This window comes from Brienomyrus brachyistius, chromosome 22 (assembly GCF_023856365.1).
Source record: "Brienomyrus brachyistius isolate T26 chromosome 22, BBRACH_0.4, whole genome shotgun sequence".
NCBI lineage: Eukaryota > Metazoa > Chordata > Actinopteri > Osteoglossiformes > Mormyridae > Brienomyrus > Brienomyrus brachyistius.
In genome coordinates this window covers 13,519,929-13,544,761 of record NC_064554.1, presented here as the reverse complement: position 1 = coordinate 13,544,761, position 24,833 = coordinate 13,519,929, and the positions used below count along the sequence as shown (strand labels likewise).

Below are 24,833 nucleotides of genomic sequence, written 5' to 3'. Positions count from 1 at the left end.
GCGTACGTGATCTACAGCATTCGCGACAAAGCTCCTTCCAAGTCATCGTTGGCCTTTTCAGCAGCACCACTCATGTTGGACAATTAATCTTATAGGACAAAGCAGAAACATAGAATGAGGTGATGCAGTGTTCATCTGCAAACCAGAGCTAATGGGATAATGATCCATACAGAGTGCACATGCTAAAAAGTAGTGTTTGTAATACTCTGTCAATCATAGAGCTTGAACCCATGATCTTCTGGAGAACAGAGCCGTAAACTCCTTTGATTGACCGAGGGGCATACAATATAATTACACTGATCTGAAACTGAGGCAGAAAAGTCTGCAAATGAGTGACTGAACGTATTTAAATCTGGTCAATACATTAGCATTGTTTTATCGTCGTTTAGTCGAGTCCGACTCTTTGTGACCTCATGGGCTTCAGCAAACTGCCCATCCTTCTCAGCCTCTGCCTTCCTCTTCTCCTTCTGCCTTCCCCATCACGAGATCCCTCTCCAATGACCGACGCCTTCTCAAGATAAGTACAAAATATTGAAGCTTCTACCTCATCATCAGTTCTTCCAAGGAGCAATCTAGTTGGATTACCTCGTTTACTAACTTGCTCACGCTTCTTTTGATCGTCGGAACTCTCAACTGTCTCCTCCAACCATAGAGTTTGAATACATCTGTTCTTTTGTGTTCAGCCTTACTAACAGTCCAGCTGTCCATGCGTCATTAATGGAAACACCATGACTTTGACCATACGCACCGCTGTGGACAGACTGATGACTCTGCTCTTCATTATGTTATTCAGACCGGCCATCACTTTAGCATAGATTCTGTATCACTTCATCTTTTTTTATCACACACCAGTACCTTATGATTCTAGGACTAATAATAAACTCTGATCATATACTGGCGTATTAATAAACAAGTTGTTCGCATGTAGTACTTGGTAGTTTATATAAACCATAAAAAAACCAATGTGACTTCTCCAAATATTAATATTTTAATTGTACTAAAAAGCTATAAAAAAACTACTTTTTGATCAAAAGTTAGAGCAAATTTAAATCTGAATTAGCAATGCTGGTCTTATGCAGTACAGACAAGCTGTCAGTACTGTCCAATCTGCTCAAGAAATTCTTTAGTTTTTTTGTTTTCTTTTCAAGTATTGAACAGTGTTTCTCAAGTGGTGGGTTGCCACCCAAATGTGGGTCATGACTTAATGACCAAGAAAAATATATGTCTTGAAGCCAATCCAGCTCAGAACCACTGCTCTAACAGACTGTAGTAAACCTCGGCCCTTAATTCAGAAAATATATCGCAGCAAGAAGATATCAGACTCTGTGGAATATATCCCTGGGAGTGTTATCTACACACAAAAGTTTGATCTCCAGTTCACAGAAAATTATCATCTTTAATACATATTTTCCTACTTTTGTCATGAATAACTACAGATATAACAGTATTAGGATATTTGCATGTCACATGGCCTAAAGTGGCTGTTCTCACACCTTTTTTTTTAGCTCCTCTATATATTGGCTCTGTTCCAATATCAGATAATCTGAATAAACTGATCAACCAACCTTCAAGCACATTATCAGTTGAATCAGGTGTGTCAGAATGAAACGATACGGGTAACGATGAGAGGTTTGGGAGCCGGTGTCATTAAAAACTGGACTGAGCTGTGTGCTGCCTCAACACACGTTCTCCTTCTGAGAGGTAAACAACTGTAATAAATATCAAATACCAAGTAGAACCTAGCTTCAGAGACACGAAAATGTACATCACGTATTCTTCATAATTTATTAATGGTCATTTTTAAAACGGCTGCACAAAGCTTTATTCTATGATGTACAATACTTTTGTATCCCATGGTAACTAAAGTACAATCAGAAACCACTAAAAACATTACCAAATACATAACTGACTACACCACTACCATGCAAAAAAAAACAACACAAATTGATAAATTATTGTTTTCAAATGATCAAAAGTGGTGAAATCAAATTACATTCTGCAGTTTTAAATACGGTGGTTATTAGAGGATGTAAACCAACAACTGACATAACACAAACCTTACAAAGCTACGTTAAAATACTTCAGATTCCTCATTTAAAACCCATTATTGAGACTCGTCTCCAGTAACTAGTGTGGGTATGTTGTGTACAATTACACCAAAGGACGGCATGTGCCACTCTGTCCTACATCTTAATACACAGTTCCCATCGGGGTTCCTCCAACCCAACACTTCCCAATACCCACAAAACCCTAGCGTTAAGATGTCAACCACATCACATGATCCCAAGCTAGAGGTGGGCTAATCCTCAATCTTCTTACGATCGAGATGATCCTGTACCCAGAGTCGTCCTAGAATGCTCGATTCCACTACTGGGCAAAGTAGTATAAGTTCACAGGATAGGGAATATATATTTCAAAAGGAAATTATAAAAGAAAAGGCCACAATAGTGCTCAAATTCACTCCAACAATTGCAGAGATGGTAAGGCTCCAGATTTCTCATCATTGACCATATGGAAGGTTGGTTAGACAGGAATCCTCACAGCTGAGGTAAGTAAAAAAAAAGAAAAAAAAGCCCTGAACATTGAGATCTATATCATGGTCACACATTATGATTTCCTGAACACTGTCTTTCACCAAGTTCTCGTCTCTTAAAGAACTCCTTGCCATGATATTATACCTTAAGAGATGTACGTGTCGAGCTTAGTATTGTCTTGGTAACGTTCCTCAAGCGTGCAATGTGAGCGGACCGGAAAAATCATTGCTACTTCACACGCCATCCTTGTGAAGTAATCCTGTCTAGTTTCTGTATGACCAGCAGCACACTCGGCGTATGCAGGGATTATAATATGGCTGAGGCATACGTCTTCAGCCTTGTCAGCCATATATCAATGGATTTCAATATGCACCTGCAGAATAAGAAAACGCAAGCAGAGGAAATTAGATCAGTCGCCATCAATGGCAAACATTACTTGCACTAGCCTAAGGCCATATATCATACTCTGACAATGCCCCGCAGATTTAAACATTTACACAATGTTTTATTCTATGCATGTTCAATTGTCAAAATGTTACCGAGAGTTCAATTATACTTAGTCTAAGAAAACAGGTTAGACGGCAGAGTTGTTTACAACTTTCACTGACCCAATACAGTAATACATATGCATTGAAAAAGACGACTTTAATCCACAATACAACAATACTGACTCATTCAACATGACATCCAGGAATCAATTTCCATATAATTCCAGCAAGACTGCATTAAATATTATACTTGCGGTAAAACGTACCGTGTCACCCCTTTACCTTACCTGTAATCGTACATTGAACATCATAGATGCAATGAGGTAGAGGTAAGGAAATTTGATTCGCAGTCGCCATGCAAGATCAAAAAATATCAACAAGGTTCTCGTCAGCCCTTTGGAAAACACCCCATACGTCCTGCCAGCGGACCCAGAAAAGCGGACGACTAAGTAAGACAGACCCGCCATAAGACGCCTCCCGTCTACAGGTACTGTCCGATTAGCTAGCGGGCTACTTAGCCGCTCGTCGCAGGACACTGTTTAAACGCTGTCACTATTAAGAACGGCCCAACAAAATACATTTCCTTGCCATTTATAAGTGACTATGCCTTCTCCCCACGTACGCCAGACCTCGGCTTTTCATTCACCCGGAGCTGCAATTACAGGGATCTCCCACATTCTCCCCATGACTTCCTGTGACGCGTCGCAGCTGCGTGGGTGGCGTTCAGTTTGCGCTGCAACTGCGCAGCGGCGCATGCCTTTGTTTGATCCAGCAGGAGGACAGGATCTGCCCAAAGGTTTACTAAAGTTAACTAAACTTTAAAATGACGTTTACTCTGAGAAAGCTGCTTTAAAAGTCGCTTTAAAATGTTATCACGGGGTAGGATTACCTGGGTTATTACTCTGTGATAGCATTTTAATTATAAACATTTTAAATCTTAAATGGTAGTGGATATTACCATTTAAAGTAATACAGTGAACAGATCAAAATTCACATTTTCATGAAAGATTTGGGATGATTCGCAAAAGTTTAGTGAGTAAAGATAAAACAATGATCCCAAATTAATGTTATATGAACATAACTAAATGGAAGATAGATGGTTTACAGCTTACCACTACATATGACAACTGATTCTCTTGATCTTGCTGTGATTAGTTTCCTAGGTGCGTTAACTGTTTTACATGTTTTATATAAACCAGCAGATAAAACAAACAGTTCTAGTTTGGAATGTATGACAGGTAGTTAATAAAACATATTAATAAAACGGAAAAACCCATCATATATATGTAATGCAATCCACCTGAAGACGTTTAAATATGTATTTTTAACACATGCACGAGTTATTCAATGTGTGAAACGCGAAAAACTCAATGCAGTTACGACTCTCAAGCGTATTTATGGAGTACTCCGACATTTAAGAAATTCGAAGTGTTTTCCACTTGGCAACGGGATAATAATGATCGTTCCTGCAATACGCAGATATGCGATGTAACCGATAAATAAATGACATAAAAGAGCATCTCTCCGCTTATGCAAGGAGCTGCCAGCGCCGCGCACTCAGGATTCCCGGGAGTAGGAGCGGCCGGAAGTGACTCACTGGGAGCTGCAGTTTCCGCCGTCTGGATCACTGGTTTTTTTAATCCGGACTGTTTTTTGGGGTGGTGGCTGTGTGCTTTCCATTCTCAAACCGCTCCTAAGTTATTGTGGGGGTATTATTTCACAGCGAACACTCACTAGACTTTAGTTTTTAAGCGCCTCGTGAAATAAGCTAGTTTCCAGACTGGCGAAGGACAACTGCGTCCGACTTCTGCCAAGAGTTTCTCTTTTTTTTGAGGGAAAATAAGTTCGCACAAAGAGCCTTAAAAACCTGCGCCCCATTCGGCAACTTCTTCACCAAGTTTCCGGCTAACACGGACCGATGCAGGCCATAAAGTGTGTGGTTGTGGGAGACGGGTAAGTTGGCGGCGGCCAGCCGGCGCGTTATGCTTTTGTTTCGTCCCCGCGGTGCATGAAGTATCCCGAAGGGAAGTGGCGAGGCGTCGCTGCTCGGCGGCACAGGCGAGGCTAGCCAGCTCCGGCTAGCGCCTCCATGTTCCGCATTCCAGACTTTAGCCTTTGCAGGCCACTCGCAGGATGCTGCACTTTTAAAACACCCCGAGTGTGCCCTGCTCTTTAAATCGCTCTCTAAACACTCCCCGATAGCGGCATGCCCCCCGTGTGCGTTATAAAATTATTATAAGCTGACATCGTTCTTTTTTTTCCAGGGATAAATGAGATTTGTATCTTAGCCTCAAATACCCCTAGTCCGTGAGAGCGGCGAAGCGGGGATCGCAAACCCCTCCCTGCATGTTTTTAGATTAAAAATGTGTATGAAGGGTGCCACCGACCAGTAAAAGAAATGTAGTGTTTCCAGATTTCAGTGAGCAGCAGCAATTCGGGAGCATATTGCACGAGTCGTCTCAAGGTTGATTAACTTTTTTTTTTTTTTTTTTTTTTTTTTTAATATTAAGTTTCTCCGCAGGGCACTTACGGGAAGGGGTTGAAGGGACTTCCTCATTTAGGATAGAATCACATGATTGATCTTTTTTTTCTTTTGGCCCTTTTCGCAGGATTCTAAGAACTCCCATTTTGCACGTTTTTTTTCACGATTTAAATCTGGTTTGGTTTCAGGGAGTGTGCATTAATCACCTGTCATAGTAGTAATAGCTAGGCTGTCACTGCAAGCTTGTATGAAGTATATAGGGTGAGATATAGTTGTCCATGTTGTGTGGGTGTTTATCGAAACATCACAACTCAACTTTGAAATGAGCACTAGAGGAGAATTTCAGTGATTTACAGATGTGGTTAGATGTATGTGGTTAGATGTAGTTTACCTGATAGCCGGCGTAGTTCTGTAGCTATGCTGAAGTTGTAACGTGGGTTATGTGCCTTGACTGGCTTTTCACTACGTTGTGATCCAAGTGTAAACAAATCGGCCAGTGCGAAAACCTTTTCACGTGTCTGCCTATTACCTGCTCATGTTCAGAATTGCAAGGGGAAAGGTTTTTTGTTTTTACCTCTGCACAGGTTGCACTGTGCCCCCAGAGGAAAAGGCATCTTGTAGCTGCCATGTGGAGCATTGTGCACAAATGTCTGCGAGACGACAATAAAGAATGTTGGATTTTGATTGATCGTGCGCATGGCTGTCCTGTGCGTTCTGCGCTGATTTACCGTTTTCTTTTTTTAAATACGATCAACATGAAGTGTTTTACTTTAAGTCTTTTTGGAAACGTAAGACATTTTAGTATTTTTTTTTGCTTATCTACGAAAAGTAAGCTTAGATGCAGAGAGATTTACTTAATATTGGATTGTTAATTTTTTTGTGGGGTGTGGTGAAGGAATGTTCTGTCTGTTCTCTGTGTGGGTCAATGCAATGAAGAGCCCAGGATTATGGAGACAGATAAGCACTACCTTCCGATAACTTATCAGACTCGCTCACTAGGAAACCTTAACATATACTAGAGCTGGGTGTGTGTGTGTGTGTTTTCTGGGAGGGTGAACAGACTGGTAGCTATGTCAGCTCTCTGTAGAACATGTTTGCCTTGTATAACAAGTCCTGTCTTGTCAAGACTCGGCCTCTCCAGGTGACAATGAGCAGCTTCTAGTATGTCAAAGCTACAGCTCCTTGGAATGGGCCAGTGCCGTGTGCAGCTGGAATAAACACTCGGCCACACATGGCTATCTTGGTTTTGATCATGATGTGAAGATGCACCGATGTTTACATTCATGTGGAGTCATTTTACCTTCTTGTGTTTCAGGGCTGTGGGAAAAACATGTCTGCTCATCAGCTACACCACTAACGCTTTTCCTGGAGAATACATCCCCACTGTGTGAGTTTTTGGAGGGGGGAATTTAATGCAAATTTTTCCTCTCTTTTATATGAAATTATGCTGAACTGACTTCCAGTACAACTGCCTCACCTGGTCCTTTTTGCTGGCTGCTTTTGAGTGTGTGAAATAAACACCTCACCCCCCCCTTCAGGTTCGATAACTACTCCGCCAATGTGATGGTGGATGGCAAACCCGTCAACCTAGGGTTGTGGGATACCGCTGGCCAGGAAGACTACGACAGACTCCGCCCCCTCTCCTACCCCCAGACGGTAAAACGGCTTAAAGCTACATTCTGGAATGAGTAATGACTTCTGTATGATACTGTCAAAATTACCCTAAAGTATGTCGGTGTACAGTGTTAAATAGGCATTCGTCGTCATCTCCTGCACTGCAGGCCGGCAGCTTTATTATTCTTATTCTGTTTCACTGGTTGTGTTCAGGATTTTCATCTGCTTGTTGCATGTCATTGTGGATATGAGTGTGTGATGTCTGTCCCCAGGATGTGTTCCTCATCTGCTTTTCTCTCGTGAGCCCCGCATCCTTTGAGAATGTGCGAGCCAAGGTGAGTGAGAGATTTTCCTTTATTTAGTTTCCGTTTTAGTTTTTTTCCTGTTCGAATTTTGAGCCGAGAGCTGAGTTGCCGTCCCGTTCCGTGCAGTGGTATCCCGAAGTCAGACATCACTGCCCCAACACTCCCATAATTCTCGTGGGCACCAAGCTCGATCTCAGGGACGACAAGGACACTATTGAGAAACTGAAGGAGAAGAAGTTGACTCCCATCACGTACCCACAGGGCCTGGCGATGGCCAAGGAGATAGGTTTGTGTCCCGATGTGGCGTTGCGTCCGCTTTTGGCCCTTCCCAACAGCCAGCCAGAGGCGTAACTTAACTGACCCTCTCTGTGCATCACAGGAGCAGTGAAATATCTGGAGTGCTCAGCGCTGACGCAGAGGGGCCTGAAGACAGTGTTTGATGAGGCCATCCGTGCCGTGCTTTGCCCCCCACCCGTCAAGAAGAGGAAGAGGAAATGCTTGTTACTCTAAGTACCCGTGAATACATGCCTGCACTTGCAGGATGGGGACAGACAGACAGGCCATGTTTGCTTATTGTAACTAGTACTACTCGGTACTTACAATAAATAGATTTTACCACACGCAGAAAATCTTAGCTAGACTGTACTGTTAGCTTTAGGAATGGAAATGATGAAAGACCTGCCCCCTTTTTCTTTTAAACTTCACTAAAGACTACAGAAATTCCAGCGGCCTTCTAAAAACTACACTAACTTGTAAAATTCTAGACTGTAAACTGAATGTTCTTTTAACCTCATTTTTATTTCCTGTAAGAGAATATATATTGTTTAAACACTTTAGTTGTTGAGTCAAGGTGTTGCCAAAATCCAGCATTAAGATCAAGCTATAATTCTAAGCAGAAATAATCTGTTTTTCCTCCTCCCCCTTTTCCTTGTTTACGTTTCTGTGAAGTCGAAGTAACAACCTGAGATTTTGAAGGCAATGGTTGCTTGAGGAGAAATGAAACTACAACCAAATTGATTTGTGCAGACCTGTTGCTACGACATTTGCTTTTAAATTGGTACCACAAAATACTAAAGACTCCTTTTGTCAAGGAACATATGGTGGAGACGATATGAATAGAAATGCAATCTGTACTCGAACGGATTTAGTTTATGTACCATAATTGTGTCCATTATACCCGAATGATCCAAGTTGGTTCTAGGGGAATGTTATATTCTAGCAGTGTTTTACAAAGAACTTCCCCATTTGTCATGGGGTAGCTGTGTGAGGACATGGTAGGCATGCATATACTTCACATGCATCATCTCTCTGATATATCACACCAAACTCGAGCCACCTAATCCCAGGATGTGTTATTTACCTTTTGTCATAATTCAGGACTGAAAGAGTCTTGGATAATTACAGTAATTGTTCAGTAGTCCAGTAGCTTTCAATTTTTTTTTTTATTTTTTTTTTATCAATCAACTACATTTTCCAAATGTGATGCGCGATTTAGGGTAACTCCAATTGTTTGTATACCAACCTTTAGTTCAGAAATGGAAACGCTGACCACAGTCTGGCTACCAGGGTTGGGTCAGTATCTTTGATCTTATTTTTTAATCAACGAAGTTATACATCACTGTATTTTAACTAACATTATGTGTAACGCATCAGTTAGTTTAATAGCATGAATCTCATTTTTTAATATGTAGGCTAGTATTTTTTTGGGTTATTCATTTCTGGTATTTGTTTGTTCACATACACTGTGCTATGGCTAGTTTATATGGGGCACTGGAGCGGAACAGTGAAAACCCGCTGGCAGCTTATTACCAAAGGAGCTAATTCTTCACCTCGTAACTTTCAGCTTTCTCTACAACGCATTTCCAGAACAATCCTTTAAACATGACTGTCATACAGCAACTTGCAATAACACCTTTAGCTCGCTTTGTAAATAAACTGCCTTATTTTTTTTTTTAGTTTTTCTTGCGGCTTCCCGGTTATACAGACACGAAGTTTGATTGAAACACAGGGAAATCCTTTATTCCATCGCTGCTCAATTCGTCCCACCGGAAGTGACTCCCAACAAAATGTTCTGTCCCCATACCCCATATAAACTAGGCGAATCACAGTGTAGACAAACAATTACCAAAAATAACCCAAAAAATACTAGCCTATATATTCAAAAATATGATTCATGCTGTTGAAGTAGCGGAGTTACATTATGAATATTGCTCATTACCTCTTAATGCAAGTAACTTTACTTAAAGCTGTATAGCTTTTAAAAACTGCTAAAATTACAGTATGCAAAGTACTTCACTTACTGACTGGTAGAATTTAGTAAATCTGAAATGTTTATCTTCCGTCAAACACTCAGTTGGCACAGCCCGATGTGCTCAAGTAATTTGTTTGTGCTCAGGCATTTAGCTGTGTACGTTCAGGAAGAATACAGACGCTTCTGGTATGACCTCGGCTTTCTGGGTAAATTTGTTTCCTTTTACACTTTTTTTTGCTGAATTAAAGAGTAAGCCAATAAATTTGAATAAAACAAGACTGTTGCTATCTTTTAAAGTGATATTTCTTTGTGGTACCACATTTGGTTAATGTAGCTATGTTTCAGCAATCTGTGTAAGACCTGATAAATTTATGCTAAAAAGTCATCGGAACGTAAAGTACTTCAGTTACTTCATGGCAAGATGCCAGGAATGTACTGCATCAGTTTTCAGGACAGCCCAGTAAAATGCCACTTTAATATCCAGATTCCAAAAAGCACTAAATCAAACTGTACAGTTTATTATACAATGACTTTTACAAGTACGCTTTAAGGCATATACAACATGGCAGGCAAAATTTCAGGTGAGTGGCGCCTCCTGGTGTCTGAAGGTTACTCATTACACCAGCTACATCAGGACTCGACAAATCGCAGCAACACACCTGAGGTTGTGGGTATGCTGATGAGAGGGGAGCAAAACAGATCAAGCATTATTCCACGTACGTACTTATTTTCACTTCTTAAATTGTGCCTGATGTGCGGAAAAGCCTACCAGTTCACCATTTCTGCCCCAATGATATCATGGATGTGATACTTCATTTGGAATTTAACCTGAGACGTGGTTTGCCGCCGTTCTAAGTCAGACATAAGAATTTCATTGTATCGGGATTTTTTGATCATGCCGAGCACAGCTTTGCGTCCTAGAGGAGTGAAAGACACGTTAGTGGAGACAATCTAGGAAAGGCAGGCCTAAAAATGTAGGCCTAAAACCCACCTTGGATAAAGTGCTTCGTGAATCGGCCGGAGTTGGGGATGGCCAGCCACCAGCTACCCGCATCTTTCACAGTTAGCACCCCACTCTTCACCAACTGCCTGACAGGGGGATGCAAATTTTTATAATGGTTACAGCCATTGAGACTCGGAAGGTGGGGCAGGACCGCATAACCTTACGTTATCTCCGCGTCCGTGAAAAAGAATTGCTTGAGCATCTGGTCCTTGTTGAAGCTCATGTTGGGGCAAGAGGGCAGGACGTTGTTCAGGAACTTCTCCACGGCCCCGAGGGTGGTTCTCCCTGCCTCGCCGGCGAGCACCTTCTCCCTGTAGTCCTCGGTAAAGACCACGCCGAAAGCCTCGGCGTCGAAGCCCAGCTGGAAAACCAGCACTTCTCCATTCTCCCTCAGCTCGTTCTGCAGATTGCAAAGCACACATCTAAAAAGTGCATTTCAGTAGCACGATGCAGTGTTTTATCATTCCGATCGTCCATTTAAACAGGTACCAGCAAGTGAAAATGACCAAAGGAAGGTACAAAAGGAAAAAAAAAATAAAGCAGGAACGCAAATCCCCTGAAAAACTTTACCCAGGTGAGCGTTTTGTGGGTTTTTCGGAGAAAACCGAAAGCGAAACTGAGTAAAATTATAGCTGAAGAATGCTGAAAAATTGTTGCATTTCAGTGTTTTTGAAAGAAAAAAAAAGCAAGAAAAAAAAAACTTATTTTCGTGAAAAATTAAAGGTGATATTTGATAAGTTGAATCTGAAGCGTGTTGGGGCAGTTCTTACACTTCCCATAAGACTATGCACTTCCATGCTGGCACAGAGTTGGAATAAAAATCATCATCGAGTCCAGCTGGAGGAATAGGACTCACCAGCTGGCGATCGACTGAAGTCCGGTCGCTGTGCAGGCTGTACAGCTGGTGCTGCAGCACGATCCGGGGAAGAGTGTCGTTGAACAGCTTTCGATTGAACAGGGACATCAAGGACTCCAAAGCCGCCTTGATGTCAAATGGTCCATCTGCATTATAACAAGAGTAACACGGCTCACAAATGCAAAAACATATGTTTATATAAAACACAGCTGAAAACCTATTTATTCAACCAGGCCTTTGGTTCTGTTTCTTGTTATTCATTTTTCTGATTTCATACTATTTTATGTAATTGTGTTTTTATCATGTTTATTTTCTTATCGCTTTCTGTACAGCGCTTTGTGACTTTGTGTCTGTGAAAGGCGCTTTAAAAATAAACTTTACTTACTAACTTACTATGTGCATATAAACATATGAAAGAGTGACATGGCACCTAAACGTGGACAAAAGCGCCATCTAAATAAAGTTAATGCAACTAACATGCTGCTAACAGTAACGGAAACCAGTTAGAGGTCTCTTAACTATGCATAAGTGATACAGATGTAGGCCGAGGGTGGAAAAATGAAATGGCAGTCTACGTTTTACACATAAAAAAGCATTATATTGTTGCTGTACTGTTCTGTACATTACGGCTAATAAAAATAAAAACGAAAACGTGAAGAGATATCGTACGTAGTAGAATTCTTACCATTTGCTTGCACACCGACGTTATCAGATCCGCTTTTCCATTTTTTCGCTGTGAACGTTTCAGGAATCAGCGTCCTTTTCCTGTTCATCGCTGTAAGGTCAAGGCGACATGGTCATACCCTTAAATATGATTGCGTAGTTAATATTTGCTTAATTTGATCCACAGGTGACTATGGCTGGTAATCTGTTTACCAGGAGGTTTTCATATTTTGATAACATTTTGATAGCAACTAGCTGACGAAACTCTTTTTACATGTTTATTAAATTAAGAAAATCTTACCGATAGCAATGAAACCATACTTTAAAGTTAGTATGAGGAATTTAAAAAATCCTTATTTTTTTATAACATATATATTCCAGCATAGCAATGGAAACCCGACTGCAGCTGCTGGTGTAGCGGAAATTATGCATCTCTAGTGGAAGAAAGTTATAGCGCCCCCTTGCAGTGGCGGAGCTTTAATTTCCGGTCGAGTCTAAAAATGTAACGCCGAGCTCGTCGACCTGAGAATTTTCACGCTCCAAACGCTAGGTGGCGACACTGCGTCACTTTACCATAACCAGGAACCGGAAGTTTTTTGCCAGCGTGTGTTTTGTAACTGTAGGCTGTTGTTGTTGCTGCGGGTATGAATTATTTTAGATTTTTCTGTCAATTTTAGAAACCGCATTAAAGGCTCGGAAAGTTTACGCGTTTACAGTTCGTGGATTATTAGTACCTCTCAAAGGTAGTTAAGAAAATACAAACGACGAACTAAAGGCATTGTTGTATATTTTATAAATTACACACGATTTATCGGAATTGACTTTCACGTAACTTTATCAGGCAGCTTAACATGTTTGTTCATTATTCTAAATTTTAGTTTCTTACTAAATAGCTACACTGAATGAAAGTAATTTAGTCTGAATGTAGTTGCGTTTGTTTAACAACACAGAAAAAGAGACATGGACCACCGTAACTATCGAAAGCAGTTACCGGATCACAGAAGACTTCAAGACGAACCTGGGGTCGAGTCTGATGAACGACATAAACGCCTGCGACGCGACCAAGACGTGGGTGTTGCCGCTGCCGTTTCCGAACATCCTCCGGTTCTTAGCACAAGGCGACACTTGTACGAAAGAGACTTTCCTCTATACAAACAACCTGTGGAAGTGGGACACTTTTCTCTAGATGCCAAGCGCCGTTTTTTCAACGATGACAGACAGCTGCGATATTACATCCATCCGGACAGACACCCGAATTTCAATCTCCGTGATGGGTACCGTGACCGGTACATCAAGAGAGACGAGGGGGTGAAGGAAAAACTGGACCACCTTCTCAGGTGGATTTTGGCAAACAGATCAAAAATCCAGATCCAAGCGGCTTCATCACGGTAGGTGACAGTAATTTGGCATTATGTCAGCCCTATGTTAAGATTCGTGGAATTTAGGACCCGTTATACACATACAAATACAAGTAAAATGGCAAATAAAGGACAGCAATGTACCTCGTACATGTAACTATGCACATTCAATACATTACAGTATCTGTTCATTGTAAATGTTTGTGTTGTAATCGTCAGTAATGAAATCCACCCTGTGTCGTTTGTCCCTAGGGAGCTGAACGTGGATGTGGTCACGTGGCGGGGTCACCTGACCAAGCTACTGACCACGCCCTACGAGGCGCGTGAGGGCTGGCTGCTGGCGGTGACGCGCTTCCGCGGCGCGCTGTACATCAGCGAGGTGGAGACCGAGGCGGCACAGCGCAGCCGGGAGAGCCGCCCCCAGAGGCACGAGGAGATGATGTACTGGGGGTACAAGTTCGAGCAGTACATCTGTGCAGGTACCACAGCGCCCTCTCTGGCGGTGGTGTGCTGATGACTTTGAGCGATACCTCACTTCATGACTGACTGTGTCCAGGTTCAAGTGTGGTCCCATTTTTGTGGTTTTTAATTAATTACCCTCATTTGACCATTAAAGATAAAAAAAAAAAAAACATCTTTTTGTGTGTCTGCTGCTCTTTCCTACAAGACGGAGCTCAGAATCGGCCTGATCCTGCTGGAGTAGTGAACACGAACGAGGCTTACTGCACCGTCATCCAGACGCGTCTGGCGGGGCATAAGCTTTTGTTCTCTGGGGAGGTGGACTGCAGGGATGGAGACCCTCGGGCCCCACCGGCTCCAGGCTGCTACGTTGAACTGAAGACCTCTGCTGAAATCTGCACCCCGAAGCAGCACAGCAATTTCCTCAGGTCTAACGATAAGGAGTGGAGTGAAATCATGTGGAATGAGCAGTAACAGGGACTACTTCAGATTACCTTTAATTGCCGTGTGGTCGAGAAGGGTTTCATTTAAAAATGGTCTCTTGCAAAGCAGACTATCTGTCCCCTCGTGTAACTTTTTGGCTTTTGTCGTTCAGGTACAAACTTCTGAAATGGTGGGCTCAATCCTTCCTACCTGGGGTCCCCAGAATCGTCGCCGGTTTCCGTGACAATGACGGAATTGTGGTTTCCGTGGATACCTTTCACACCTCCAAAATATCCCAGCTTATCAAGGTGAGTGCAGACGACCTTCTGTTTTCTCCTACGGCCATGTGACGGCTAGACCTCCAGTGTGCCAGAGTGGTACCAGAGTAAATCCCTTTCATTTTCCTGACACTTCAGAGTGAGGAGAACTGCTGGAAGCCGACCGTGTGCATGAACTTCTGCGCCGACTTCCTGACGTTTGCCAAGACAGTGGCAACTGAAGATGATCCTGAGTGAGCAGAAGAGTATTTATATCTGTCTGGGAATGACTGATTTTATTGCCTATTACTGGGTTAACAAACAGTCTGAAAGCATTTGCATGCTTGATATGTGCCAGATCTCCCACAAAAACTAATTTTATAAAAGGGAGTCAGTGAAGAAACATATTTTGAGATGTATTTGTCCCTGTGAGTTCTGGCATTTTAGCAGCTTTTAGTAGTTTTGTATCTTCATGTCTGTGCCTTTATACCTTCACTGTGTTGGAGTTCCATTCATTTTGTCCATTCATTCATTTTTTGACGTGTAAGATTGTCACTCCCTCCAGTTTCTGTTAGTCATTAATACTTATCAAAGGGTCCAAACCAAATTAAACGAGAGACAATAAGACAGAAACCACCACAAAGGCAGCCGCAAGGAGGAGTAATTTTAGCTTGAAGTGACGTAGGTGGTCTGTCCTTCTTCCCAGGGTGGTCTACCTCTTCTCCTGGGACCCTAACAGAGATGTCACCTACTCCATCCACCGGAATTCACAGTACACCTTCCTCACGGACTGGTTCGTGAGAGAACTGACGCACACGTGACTGAAGTGGACCCAGTGGACCCAGCAGAGGTTCGAGGCGGACTCCATTTCCACCGTACTGATTGACTGGCAGCCTTGGAGTTACATTGACAGTTTGAGCGGGCGAGATGCTGAAAATACTGTATTTTAACACCCTTTTAATCCAGTAAGAGTTATAGTACAATCTTGTAAAATTGGAATGGTTCATTTTAATCAGTATTCTCATGCGCTTTGGGCTGTGCCAAGTGTTTGTGACTGAGGATAAACATTTCAGATTTACGTTTTACCAGTCAGCAAGTGAAGTACATTGTGTACTGTAACTGTAGCGGTAATCTATGACATATCAGATACAGGGAATAAATTATAAAACAGAGGTAAGCAGAAGTTAGTCATGTCTACATTTTAATAGTGTTCTTCCCACCACGAATATTATTCTCATGCATGGTTTTACAGCTTTGTCAAAAAAAAATCATTATTCATTTTAAAGATTTTTAATATCCCCCAATAAGTTACTTTCAACAAAGTTAATTTAATTTAGTAAAAATCATAGAAAAAATAAGGAACAGTTATGCACTAAAACAATACAATTAAGGGTTGGTTATATCATGGGTGTCAGTGCTGGTGAACCTCAGTTCATGACGCAGGTACCACAGCGCCCTCTCTGGCGATGGTGTGCTAGTGACTGAGATACCTCCACTGTGACGCATATGACAGTTCTCATCTATGTAAGCGGGTCTGTGCACAGTACTGGTGGTCAGCAAATGGCATTAGCCTATCCCCAACACTGCTGCACGTTGCCAACTCTAAAGATTTATCTTTAAATCCTGCTAATGCTAAAATACACACATGGTAAATAAGGCTCAAACTGGCATTTGTACAGCTAACATCTAACAGGTCTTTCTGGTTACCAGTTCCAGTGAGCGACATATGTTTGTAATACAGTAAAATGGTAAGTACCTTGAGTGATCAGTGTATAACAAGAGCAGCCCCTGTTGCCGCTGCGATTAGTCACCACGATAACAGTCCGTCCTGAGGCCAAAGGGTGTTTGCCATTAATGGTTATTGGTTTCCCAGTGGAAAGCTTCCTCGCGGGGTTAGTTCTCTCATGCTAACTATGATTCTGGACCCATCAGACGCTGCAGGACTCGGGTACTACGTCAGAAATCGATTCGTCGCCTGTGAGTAAGTTCGCTACATTGGAATCCCCGCCGATTTCCCTCGGCGGCCTTTCATGGACGGCTGTCGAAAGCACCTCATAGATTCAACGCAGCGATGGAGTAAACTTGACTGTCAAACGGGGGTGTCTGCGCGTGCGATGGGAGATGGAGGTGGCAGTCAGGCCCACTCTCCTAGACTCAATGCTTGAGCCTGCGCTTCAGGCCCATGACCCTGAAGGTGGCGGCGGTGATCTTCTCGTACACCACAAACATCAACGCTGCCGTCAGCACCGTCTGAAGCAGTTTGGCCTCCAGCCCTTTGTACAAGCCAAGGACTCCGTGTCTCCTGAGAGACGGGGCAGAGAGGGGCATTACAGTCGGCCTGCACTAACTCACAGATGGGGTGGAAGGCTTGGAGACGTACCTGATCCTGTGCATCAGCAGGGTCACCACATTGCCTAGGCTTCCCATAAAACCACTCTGCTTGTTTCCTTTGTACTGGCCAAACTGGGACAGAAAGTCAGTAGTGAGTGAAGCACCTGTGATTAAAACGCTAACTCACAGAAGGAGTGGACTAAGATGTTGCTTTCTCAAGAATGCAAAAAAATAAAAATCCGCGATACGTTAAATCTGGACCTCGATTCCAAATCCAGGCCTTGTTTTCAGTTCTTCAGGGTAGTTACATTACTGATTCTGATTGGCCACAGAGGCTTCACAAATGGCTTATGGGTAAAGGAAATCAGGAGTGCTCGCCCCTTGATGACCGTGATATGAACAGCTCTGCCATATACAGTCAAGGCACAAAGACATGTGCCCCGATGATTTTGGAAGCGCGCAGACATGCAGAAAGGGTGTGACGGTTACCCTCAAGATTGCTTGGACGGTCTGAAGTGGGTAGGTGCCTGAGGTGGCGATAGCTTTGGCCAGCGCGCCGATCAGAAACACCTCCATCGAGGATATCTGAGGGAGAGGATAATCACTCAGCCTTACTGGATGAGCTCACACACGAAGCTGTGAGGAGAACCGGGAAGGAACCTGCCTTTCTTCCTCCGCGGCCTGCTCTCCTCTTCATCGCCTCGTAGAACATGAACTGCACAGCTGGGTTAAACACCAGCACCAGCGAAGGCAGAGTGCCATTCCAAAGAGAAGACACGCCCTCCTTGGCCACGATCTGAGAGAACGCATCTAGGACATAGAAACAGATGCCCAGTCATCGTCTGGTTCCAAAGAGCTGCATGTTAGTACTCCTGCAGACCCAACAGATTCAAACATCTAGTTCTCATTTTTCTAGATCTTGTGGGTATAATTTAGTGTAGGTAACGTACAAGTTAAAGTGTATTTAACCCATTTCAATGACATGATCTTTAACGTCCGGTGGGTTGAATTTCGCATTAGAGACCAAGAGTTTTATTAGATTTAATTAAATTCTGTTGGTCCGTCGTCAACAGTTAGATGGATTTTTCTAGCCGCCATCGACAATGGAAAAGGCAACTTTCACAACACATTTTAGGCGACGTGCAGCTGTCAAATGAGCCAAGCATGAACCTGAAGTCTCGGCTTATTCCACATTCCCTTTCCTGCCCTTGGGGGCTCCGACGCACTGACCAAAGATGCCCTTATAGTGGGTCTGGTGCAGGTTCTCGCTGCGGAACTTCGCCCCCTGGAGCTTGAGCCGAGTATTGACCACCCACATGGGCGTAGTCAGGAGCACATTCACTACCCCTGGAGAACCAACAAAAAAATGCTACAGCTCAGTCCATTGGCCAATAATTTAACCTGCTCCATGTGGCTTTCAGCCACTCATACTTAGGGTGCCAGTGTCGGCCCTCGAACCTGAGATGAAGCCCATCAGCAGGTCTTTTCCAGGCCTCGATTTTTCCCCGCTTGGCACCCACACTCTCTTCAGGGTGTTGAATGTGTAGAAGTAGACAAAGTTCGAGCAGCAGAGGCTGGAAATGACTGGGAACCAGCCCCGGTACAGAGAGCATCTGGAGAGGGATCAATCATCACCATCACACTTGCACCTATAAGTTCCTCAACCCGCCTTCCACAGATTCTCCATTTTATAAGCAAGTCAACTGAAGGCCTGGTCTGGGACTGTGAAAAATGACTCACTTAGGGTGCATGCTTGTCAGCCAGTGTGGACAATAAGGATGAGAAAAGCCTCAGTCAAAGGTATCAGAGAAGCTTAACATATCGACTATGTTTTCCAGTGACATCTGAAGCTCTACTTACATTCCTTCTTCCTTTGCTATCTCTGCGATGATGACTGGAGTTGATTTAGATTTTCTGTTCTCATCCACTGAAACAAATTGTCAATCAAGGCCAGTGCATCTGAAAATTCCTCAAATACGCTGCATTGCAGGTATGTGTGCTTGACAGAGAAGTAGATATGCTGGTTTAGAAATAAATCCCAGGTTTCTGCCCTAGACCTGTACACGACTGTTACTCTCACCTTGCAACCGGATCCTGGCCGTATCCAAGGGGAAGAACACGGTCATTGCGGTCACACTTCCCTACACACAAAACAAATTTTTGAAAAATTATTCAAGAGGCTGCATAATTGCATAACGATAAAAGTAACACATATTAATAGCCCGATTCATTGCAAGACACACCATTCCCAATTCACATGCCAGAAAACTGATGAGTAACACAATCCTTTCTATTTTCATACATAACGACCGGAGCGGGGGCGTTAATATATCCACCTTGGGGCTGGGTGGGGCTCCGGTCTGAATATTTTTCGCATTGCATAAACCGGAAGAGAATTATAAACGTTTTATCAATTTATGATGCGTTTCCACGAATACACTGGAACTGCTCTATGGACCCCAGGTTGATAAACCCTGATTGAAGTTAACTTCAGAAGACTGTTAAACAAATTTAAACAAACTATGTATAATCTCTAGTGCAAAACACAAATAAAAGGCGAACTTCAACAAGCACAACTGGTCTCCTATTTGCACTTCGTTGAGGTAGTTAACGGACCAGCGGAAGACGTAGCAGGTTCCTCGCAGTAGTTACGTGATTAGCGTTTCCCAGTTTAATGCATCTTACCATTGCACCCGCAACAGCGTGTACCAGCGTCTCGTAAGACAGCAGGCCGACCGCCCCGCCGGCGCTGTGGGACATTTCAGACTTCGGCTGACGGGACCCGAAAAAAATCAGAAAGATGTCAGATTAGACTACTGCTGTTCGAGATGTACCTTGCGACCTAATGCAATGTCTACAACGTGACCTGGCAAAATATAACAAGACCCCCTGAAACAAGACTTCTCGCCATGACACCGGCACTTGTTTGGATGGGCGATTAGCAGGATAGATGGTTCTTTCTCGTTGGGATACGAGACAGCAGTCAGACATCAGCGCCTCCTAGTGTAAGGAGGCTGCAATGACAAGAAGGAAGCAGCCCGTTATTAGGGGTCCCAGCAGTTATCGCGGGTGGATCCCCGTTGTTTTTACATTAATTTAACTGAGAAATACATCCTTCCTTTCAAACACTAGAACAGTGGGCATCGCCTTATATCCGGATAGGTCGGAATTTTTTTACGAAGGATTTTTATTGCTGGTGGAATTTGGCGCTCTGGGAAAAATGGCCGGGCACCCCTACACTAGAATGAAACACAATATTAAATTAATGTATCGTCGAATTTACTTTTCATAGTTTAAAACACGTTTATAATCAGGAAAAGCATACAACTAACAATAAAATATTCTGGCTGTTAATATACAAGTTTCATGTGTGTACTAGAGTTGGCGGTATGCGTTTGATTATTCTGCACATATATAGTTATATATATATTGTTTTCCTCGGAATTTACATTTGATACATTGGTATGTTGCCACCGTAATAACATGGTTTTAAATATTTCCAATAAAAAAGTATTTCCTTACATTATTATACCGTGTATGATTCGTATACATTTTAGTCATTCGGAAAACAGGCATTTGTATTTAAGGTTTTGTTTAATATTCTTGGGATTGAAACCACCCTGTTTGCTGATCGGTCCATAAGGAAACCTTAAAGAAAGTCCATCTGAACTTTGCTGTCTGTTTATGACTCTCTGTGACAATGACGTGCCTTCTAGCTATTTCACGTCCCAGATTACGTTCACCTTTTCCCCCCACCGGAGAGCAGAGACAGGAGGTGCCAACATTGCTGTTTCTTTTTGTACCGCAAACACGTTTCTGCTTCTTTAATTCTCTGATAGCGTATTTCAGATTTTCAAAACAGCAGCGATTATGTCCAGATACCATAAAGCCGCGATTGATGGCTATCTGGATCTCCTAAAGGAGGCCACCACGAAAGACCTGAACACGCCAGACGACGACGGGATGACACCAACCCTCTGGGCAGCTTTTCACGGACACATTGAGGCTCTTCAGCTTATATGCAGCAGACGGTGAGCATTTCACTCCACCAGTCAACTCAACCACCCACCAAATATATGATGTCAAAATAAAATACCTGTCGAAAATTTTCTGAACTTCCAGCAGAAATCAAGTAACGCTTTCGAACGAGTTTGAATATAATTCCAGCTAGTTCCTGCCACAACGCTTAGTATCTTCCAGTCGTAAGAAAATTAAGCAAATATGACTTTACGTTCACGGTAATTGGCCCATTTATACCACACACGAGAGATTAAGCCTTGCAGCGCATTGTACCAATTAAGGTATATATAAAACGTATTAATACAAATGTAAACTAATGTAAGCTATGTAGAGAACATTATAATTGTGGTCTAATAAGAAGAAAAATACCTCGCATTTTTAGATTGTTTTAAATTACTAGATAAACCTATAGCGGTCTCATATAAACGGGCTATCATATGATAGAAACTGATAAGGCTTCATGCTAAGTTGTATGTTAACTGATCGTGTATGAATATATTACACATATTATCCCATTTTTAAATCGGGGGCATTTCCTGTAGAACTCATTGATTGCAGAAAGTGTAAAAGGAAAAGCGTATTTTTACTCAAACTAAATGATGGAAATCTGTATATATTTTATAGCCTTTTTCTGTATCTTTACAGGAGTCGTTAACTATTTATTTCTGTTTCTGTATGTTGCCACGTATTACACATATTTCGTAATGTGGTATATTTTAGTGATCCTGGATGAATACGTAATTTAGCGGAATTTACGTTGTTGTACTTCATCAGGGTCACGTTCTGTTGTGTTCCTATATGTATAATCATTTTGCCGCGCAATTTCCTTTTTGCACTGGATTTCTGATCCTCTCAAGTTACCGAAAAGTAATAGAAATATTACATGACGAAATTCCCACGAGCGATGCCAAGTCACCAATTAACCAAACGTCATGCATCCGAACAACAAAAGGGTCTCTTCATTTTCAAACAATACGTTTTTCTTCCGTTAAAAATTTGAGGGTCTCAATTTTCATCATTACTCGGGAGTAAACAATGGCTCTGTACAAATAGCTTTGTGTAAACCATTTAGCATTTTCTATTGTAATAATTGGTAAGTGGTTTATCAACAAAAAAACAATTAGTCAAAAGCTTTTCTACAGTATATATCTAACCTTGAGTAAGAGAATACTTTTTATATCTTACAAATCTGGTTTTAAATCGTCTGGTAACCATCGTTAAATGTATGTTTTTTCCCCGCTATACTTCTTTATGGGTAGTTTTATGATTCTTGTGATGGATATGCAGAAGTGGACTTTCATCTTTAATCGCTCACCAATTAACAAGCGCCATCGCATTCCACAGACACACAGAATTCCAGAATCCCACCATCATGTTTTCAGATATGCATCTATAAACGCAGAAAGTTAATTTTGCTTTCTTTTCCTCTCTATTAGTTTAGAGTTTTTCTCTATTAGTTATTCATCAAAACTAGTACAGAATCAAAAACGCTCAGGGCAAACATCGATACAATTTTATTGGTACATCAGCCAAATATTTGACTGGTACCAGGATGATGGTTATTGCTCTTTTTCTATTGGTCCTTTTTATTGACGTAGTCTCTCTCTACAAAGTCCTTCTACTTTTAGCCTGGGATATGCTGGAATATGCTACCAGCGTCCTTCAGTTTCATTTTCACTTTGCTCTTTCTCGCCATTCTGAATGGTAACAGGTCCACGGGATAAATTACTTCTCTGGTTATTAGCTTGTTTAAGTCGTGTTCTGCATTAAACAGAAATGTTATTTAATTGATATACACTGTGAGTAAAAGCACCAATTGGTACCTTTAAGGGTACAATTACTTGTCACTGGGGCTGTAGCCTCAAGGGTCTGCCAAATGTACCCTCAATCCCTGCTACTTTGTGACGATGTGACTGAATGTGCAAGTAGAAAGTAAATATTCTGTGGTGTCACTGGTAGGAATATTTCCCTTATTCTGTCTTCATTGATCGCAGTAACCATATTTGATGTCTGTGCTCCTACTGTTGTAGGGGAGACCCTAACAGGAGCGACATCTGGGGAAACACGTCCCTGCACCACGCTGCGAGAAACGGTCACCTGCACATTGTAAGCTTCCTGGTGAACTTCGGGGCCAACCTCTTCGCTCTGGACAATGACTTTCACACCGCCATGGACGTGGCCGCATCAGGAGACCACATGGATTGCGTGCGTTATCTGGATGACACCGCTTCGCGACAGACCAGCCAGAACGCCAAGAAGGTGGCATCTCTGAAGAAGCAAGCCGTCAAGGAGGCAGAGAAGCGAGTGAAGATGTGTGAGGAGGTGAAGAAGAGGCACCAGAATAAGATGGACAAGATGCACCGTGGCACGGTCTCAGAGGTCAGCGTGGGGTCCACCATCAGCACTGGCACCATCGGCAGGGCTAATGAGCAGTTCTCCAAGCTGATCGCCTCAGACACTTCAGGATCCCTGAGTGCTCGTGTCAAGGGAACCCTGCAGCGCAAGTTTGGCAACAAGAAGGAAAAATCTGGAACCATACAGCAAGGTGATGACAACATTATTTTCGTCAAGCAGGAAAATGGCACGGCGGAGGCGCCTGAATTTCTAGATGTTTTCGCTGAGCAGGATGAGATCAATGATGAAGAAGGTGGAGATGGTGGAACAGAGGGATTTCAGGACGAGGAAGATGAAGAGGACTCTGGACAAACTAAAGAATCCATATTCAGGAGACCGGGCCTGGGACAAATGGTCTTCAGGAAGAACTTTTCCATGGAGATGGGATTGGAGCCAGAAGACTTCTCTAGCGGGACTTCAGAAGAAGTAGGCTTCCGCATCCGGGAGGAGCTCTTCCAGACCACAGCAGAGGAAGCCTTTGAGGAGGAAGTGGACAGCACTGTGCCATGGAATGTGGAGGACATCAGCCTGGATGAGGAGGATGAAGAGACCTCACCACTGGCCGCCTTCTTGGCCTCCATCAACCTGGTGGACTTTACCCCAGTGTTTACCCGTGAACAGCTGGACCTGCAGGCTCTCACACTGTGCTCAGATGAGGACCTGAAGGGAATCTACATCCAGCTGGGCCCTCGCAAGAAGATCCTGGAGGCTGTGGCTCGCAGGAAGGAGGTCCTGAACAAAACGTGCATCTTAACGGACAGTCCGCTGTGAGTAGAGCGATAAGAAGGTGGACATGACTGCATGGCGAAGGTGTACAGTAGACTGTTCTGCTGCTTCTCTTGGGAATCTGTCCTATTCATCTTCTGCTGTTTCTTTGCAATCAAAAAATTTCTCAGTAGTCTTATATGGAAATATAAATCCTTGCCTATTCTGCAAATTTTTGATTTTGAAGCAACCAAAAATAAAAACAAAATAAAAAAACTCATGTCTGAGTGACTGTAAGACGTCATATAAATGCACCCAATTAATTCCCTGCGGCCGAACATAATCACTTGTTTTATAATTCCTTAGAAATCATGTTCTTAAATTGACGGTAAATTAAGGTGTAAATGTATTATGTGCATTTTCCGATGAGAACAACCTTATATTTGCACTGTGCTTTTACTGTGTAACATGACGTTAATGACGTGAAAATACAATATAACTTAAGGAAGTGCGGAGTGCAATAAATTTGTAAGTGTCGATAAAACTACAGCTTCTGTTTCAGGCTGTTTGCTAATGGGCTGCCTTAGTGAATGGCTGCAGCGAGGCGAACGATTTGGCAATGAGGGCTTGTTTGGCTAAATCATTAAACTGGGACCTAGTTTTGAGTCATTTTCCTGGTCTGTTGCTTCT

The 24,833-nt window shown here is 42.6% G+C and overlaps 6 protein-coding genes across 10 annotated transcripts; 3 read left to right on the top strand and 3 right to left on the bottom strand.

Moving 5' to 3' along the window:
- Window positions 1–1,771: 1,771 nt before the first annotated feature.
- On the bottom strand, window positions 1,772–3,853 carry LOC125717482 (small integral membrane protein 10-like protein 2A). 2 transcript variants are annotated; one of them, XM_048990463.1, is made up of 2 exons: window positions 3,289–3,853; window positions 1,772–2,907 (listed from the first exon to the last, which is right to left on the bottom strand). In XM_048990463.1, the coding sequence occupies exon 1, from the start codon at window positions 3,487–3,489 to the stop codon at window positions 3,301–3,303; it is 189 nt and encodes a 62-aa protein (XP_048846420.1). In that variant the 5' UTR covers window positions 3,490–3,853; the 3' UTR covers window positions 1,772–2,907; window positions 3,289–3,300. The 2 variants fall into 2 exon arrangements, with proteins under 2 accessions (XP_048846420.1, XP_048846419.1); XM_048990462.1 differs by having other exon boundaries at window positions 3,310–3,745.
- Window positions 3,854–4,632: 779 nt separating this feature from the next.
- On the top strand, window positions 4,633–9,950 carry LOC125717481 (ras-related C3 botulinum toxin substrate 1). Its single transcript, XM_048990460.1, has 6 exons — window positions 4,633–4,975; window positions 6,820–6,891; window positions 7,043–7,160; window positions 7,391–7,453; window positions 7,550–7,709; window positions 7,803–9,950. Exons 1-6 carry the CDS (start codon window positions 4,941–4,943, stop codon window positions 7,931–7,933), a joined length of 579 nt encoding a protein of 192 aa, XP_048846417.1. The 5' UTR covers window positions 4,633–4,940; the 3' UTR covers window positions 7,934–9,950.
- A 168-nt stretch (window positions 9,951–10,118) lies between these two features.
- stk19 (serine/threonine kinase 19) lies at window positions 10,119–13,339 on the bottom strand. 2 transcript variants are annotated; one of them, XM_048990459.1, is made up of 7 exons: window positions 13,215–13,339; window positions 12,219–12,308; window positions 11,534–11,679; window positions 10,842–11,077; window positions 10,666–10,763; window positions 10,444–10,591; window positions 10,119–10,350 (listed from the first exon to the last, which is right to left on the bottom strand). In XM_048990459.1, exons 2-7 carry the CDS (start codon window positions 12,304–12,306, stop codon window positions 10,305–10,307), a joined length of 762 nt encoding a protein of 253 aa, XP_048846416.1. In that variant the 5' UTR covers window positions 12,307–12,308; window positions 13,215–13,339; the 3' UTR covers window positions 10,119–10,304. The 2 variants fall into 2 exon arrangements, with proteins under 2 accessions (XP_048846416.1, XP_048846415.1); XM_048990458.1 differs by lacking the exon at window positions 13,215–13,339 and adding an exon at window positions 12,498–12,654.
- Window positions 12,763–15,864, top strand: dxo (decapping exoribonuclease). 3 transcript variants are annotated; one of them, XM_048990456.1, is made up of 7 exons: window positions 12,763–12,838; window positions 13,147–13,584; window positions 13,807–14,033; window positions 14,222–14,441; window positions 14,609–14,744; window positions 14,853–14,947; window positions 15,400–15,864. In XM_048990456.1, exons 2-7 carry the CDS (start codon window positions 13,157–13,159, stop codon window positions 15,512–15,514), a joined length of 1,221 nt encoding a protein of 406 aa, XP_048846413.1. In that variant the 5' UTR covers window positions 12,763–12,838; window positions 13,147–13,156; the 3' UTR covers window positions 15,515–15,864. The 3 variants fall into 3 exon arrangements, with proteins under 3 accessions (XP_048846413.1, XP_048846411.1, XP_048846412.1); XM_048990455.1 differs by having other exon boundaries at window positions 12,778–12,939; XM_048990454.1 differs by having other exon boundaries at window positions 12,772–13,584.
- A 13-nt stretch (window positions 15,865–15,877) lies between these two features.
- On the bottom strand, window positions 15,878–20,000 carry LOC125717478 (peroxisomal membrane protein PMP34). The gene is made up of 9 exons (XM_048990457.1): window positions 19,710–20,000; window positions 19,105–19,165; window positions 18,885–18,951; window positions 18,483–18,637; window positions 18,255–18,371; window positions 17,689–17,834; window positions 17,514–17,609; window positions 17,074–17,156; window positions 15,878–16,995 (listed from the first exon to the last, which is right to left on the bottom strand). Exons 1-9 carry the CDS (start codon window positions 19,782–19,784, stop codon window positions 16,848–16,850), a joined length of 948 nt encoding a protein of 315 aa, XP_048846414.1. The 5' UTR covers window positions 19,785–20,000; the 3' UTR covers window positions 15,878–16,847.
- A 787-nt stretch (window positions 20,001–20,787) lies between these two features.
- Window positions 20,788–24,803, top strand: anks4b (ankyrin repeat and sterile alpha motif domain containing 4B). The gene is made up of 2 exons (XM_048990453.1): window positions 20,788–21,055; window positions 23,075–24,803. Exons 1-2 carry the CDS (start codon window positions 20,895–20,897, stop codon window positions 24,207–24,209), a joined length of 1,296 nt encoding a protein of 431 aa, XP_048846410.1. The 5' UTR covers window positions 20,788–20,894; the 3' UTR covers window positions 24,210–24,803.
- The last annotated feature ends 30 nt before the right edge of the window (window positions 24,804–24,833 follow it).

Excerpts from the sequence above, each read along its gene's own strand:
- LOC125717482 (XM_048990462.1), bottom strand. The coding sequence starts at position 3,489 with ATGGCGGGTCTGTCTTACTTAGTCGTCCGCTTTTCTGGGTCCGCTGGC. Across the intron at positions 2,908-3,309 it reads TGTTCAATGTACGATTACAG|GTGCATATTGAAATCCATTG; the intron begins GTAAGGTAAAGG and ends CTTATTCTGCAG.
- LOC125717481 (XM_048990460.1), top strand. The coding sequence starts at position 4,941 with ATGCAGGCCATAAAGTGTGTGGTTGTGGGAGACGG. Across the intron at positions 7,161-7,390 it reads CCCTCTCCTACCCCCAGACG|GATGTGTTCCTCATCTGCTT; the intron begins GTAAAACGGCTT and ends GTCTGTCCCCAG. Across the intron at positions 7,454-7,549 it reads TTGAGAATGTGCGAGCCAAG|TGGTATCCCGAAGTCAGACA; the intron begins GTGAGTGAGAGA and ends CGTTCCGTGCAG.
- stk19 (XM_048990459.1), bottom strand. The coding sequence starts at position 12,306 with ATGAACAGGAAAAGGACGCTGATTCCTGAAACGTTCACAGCGAAAAAA. Across the intron at positions 11,680-12,218 it reads CGTCGGTGTGCAAGCAAATG|ATGGACCATTTGACATCAAG; the intron begins GTAAGAATTCTA and ends GTTATAATGCAG. Across the intron at positions 10,764-10,841 it reads TTCACGGACGCGGAGATAAC|GCAGTTGGTGAAGAGTGGGG; the intron begins GTAAGGTTATGC and ends TCCCCCTGTCAG.
- dxo (XM_048990456.1), top strand. The coding sequence starts at position 13,157 with ATGGACCACCGTAACTATCGAAAGCAGTTACCGGATCACAGAAGACTT. Across the intron at positions 14,442-14,608 it reads CAGCACAGCAATTTCCTCAG|GTACAAACTTCTGAAATGGT; the intron begins GTCTAACGATAA and ends TTTGTCGTTCAG. Across the intron at positions 14,745-14,852 it reads AAATATCCCAGCTTATCAAG|AGTGAGGAGAACTGCTGGAA; the intron begins GTGAGTGCAGAC and ends CTGACACTTCAG.
- LOC125717478 (XM_048990457.1), bottom strand. The coding sequence starts at position 19,784 with ATGTCCCACAGCGCCGGCGGGGCGGTCGGCCTGCTGTCTTACGAGACG. Across the intron at positions 18,952-19,104 it reads GGCCAGGATCCGGTTGCAAG|TGGATGAGAACAGAAAATCT; the intron begins GTGAGAGTAACA and ends AATTTGTTTCAG. Across the intron at positions 18,372-18,482 it reads GCTGATGGGCTTCATCTCAG|GGGTAGTGAATGTGCTCCTG; the intron begins GTTCGAGGGCCG and ends TTGGTTCTCCAG.
- anks4b (XM_048990453.1), top strand. The coding sequence starts at position 20,895 with ATGTCCAGATACCATAAAGCCGCGATTGATGGCTATCTGGATCTCCTA. Across the intron at positions 21,056-23,074 it reads CAGCTTATATGCAGCAGACG|GGGAGACCCTAACAGGAGCG; the intron begins GTGAGCATTTCA and ends CTACTGTTGTAG.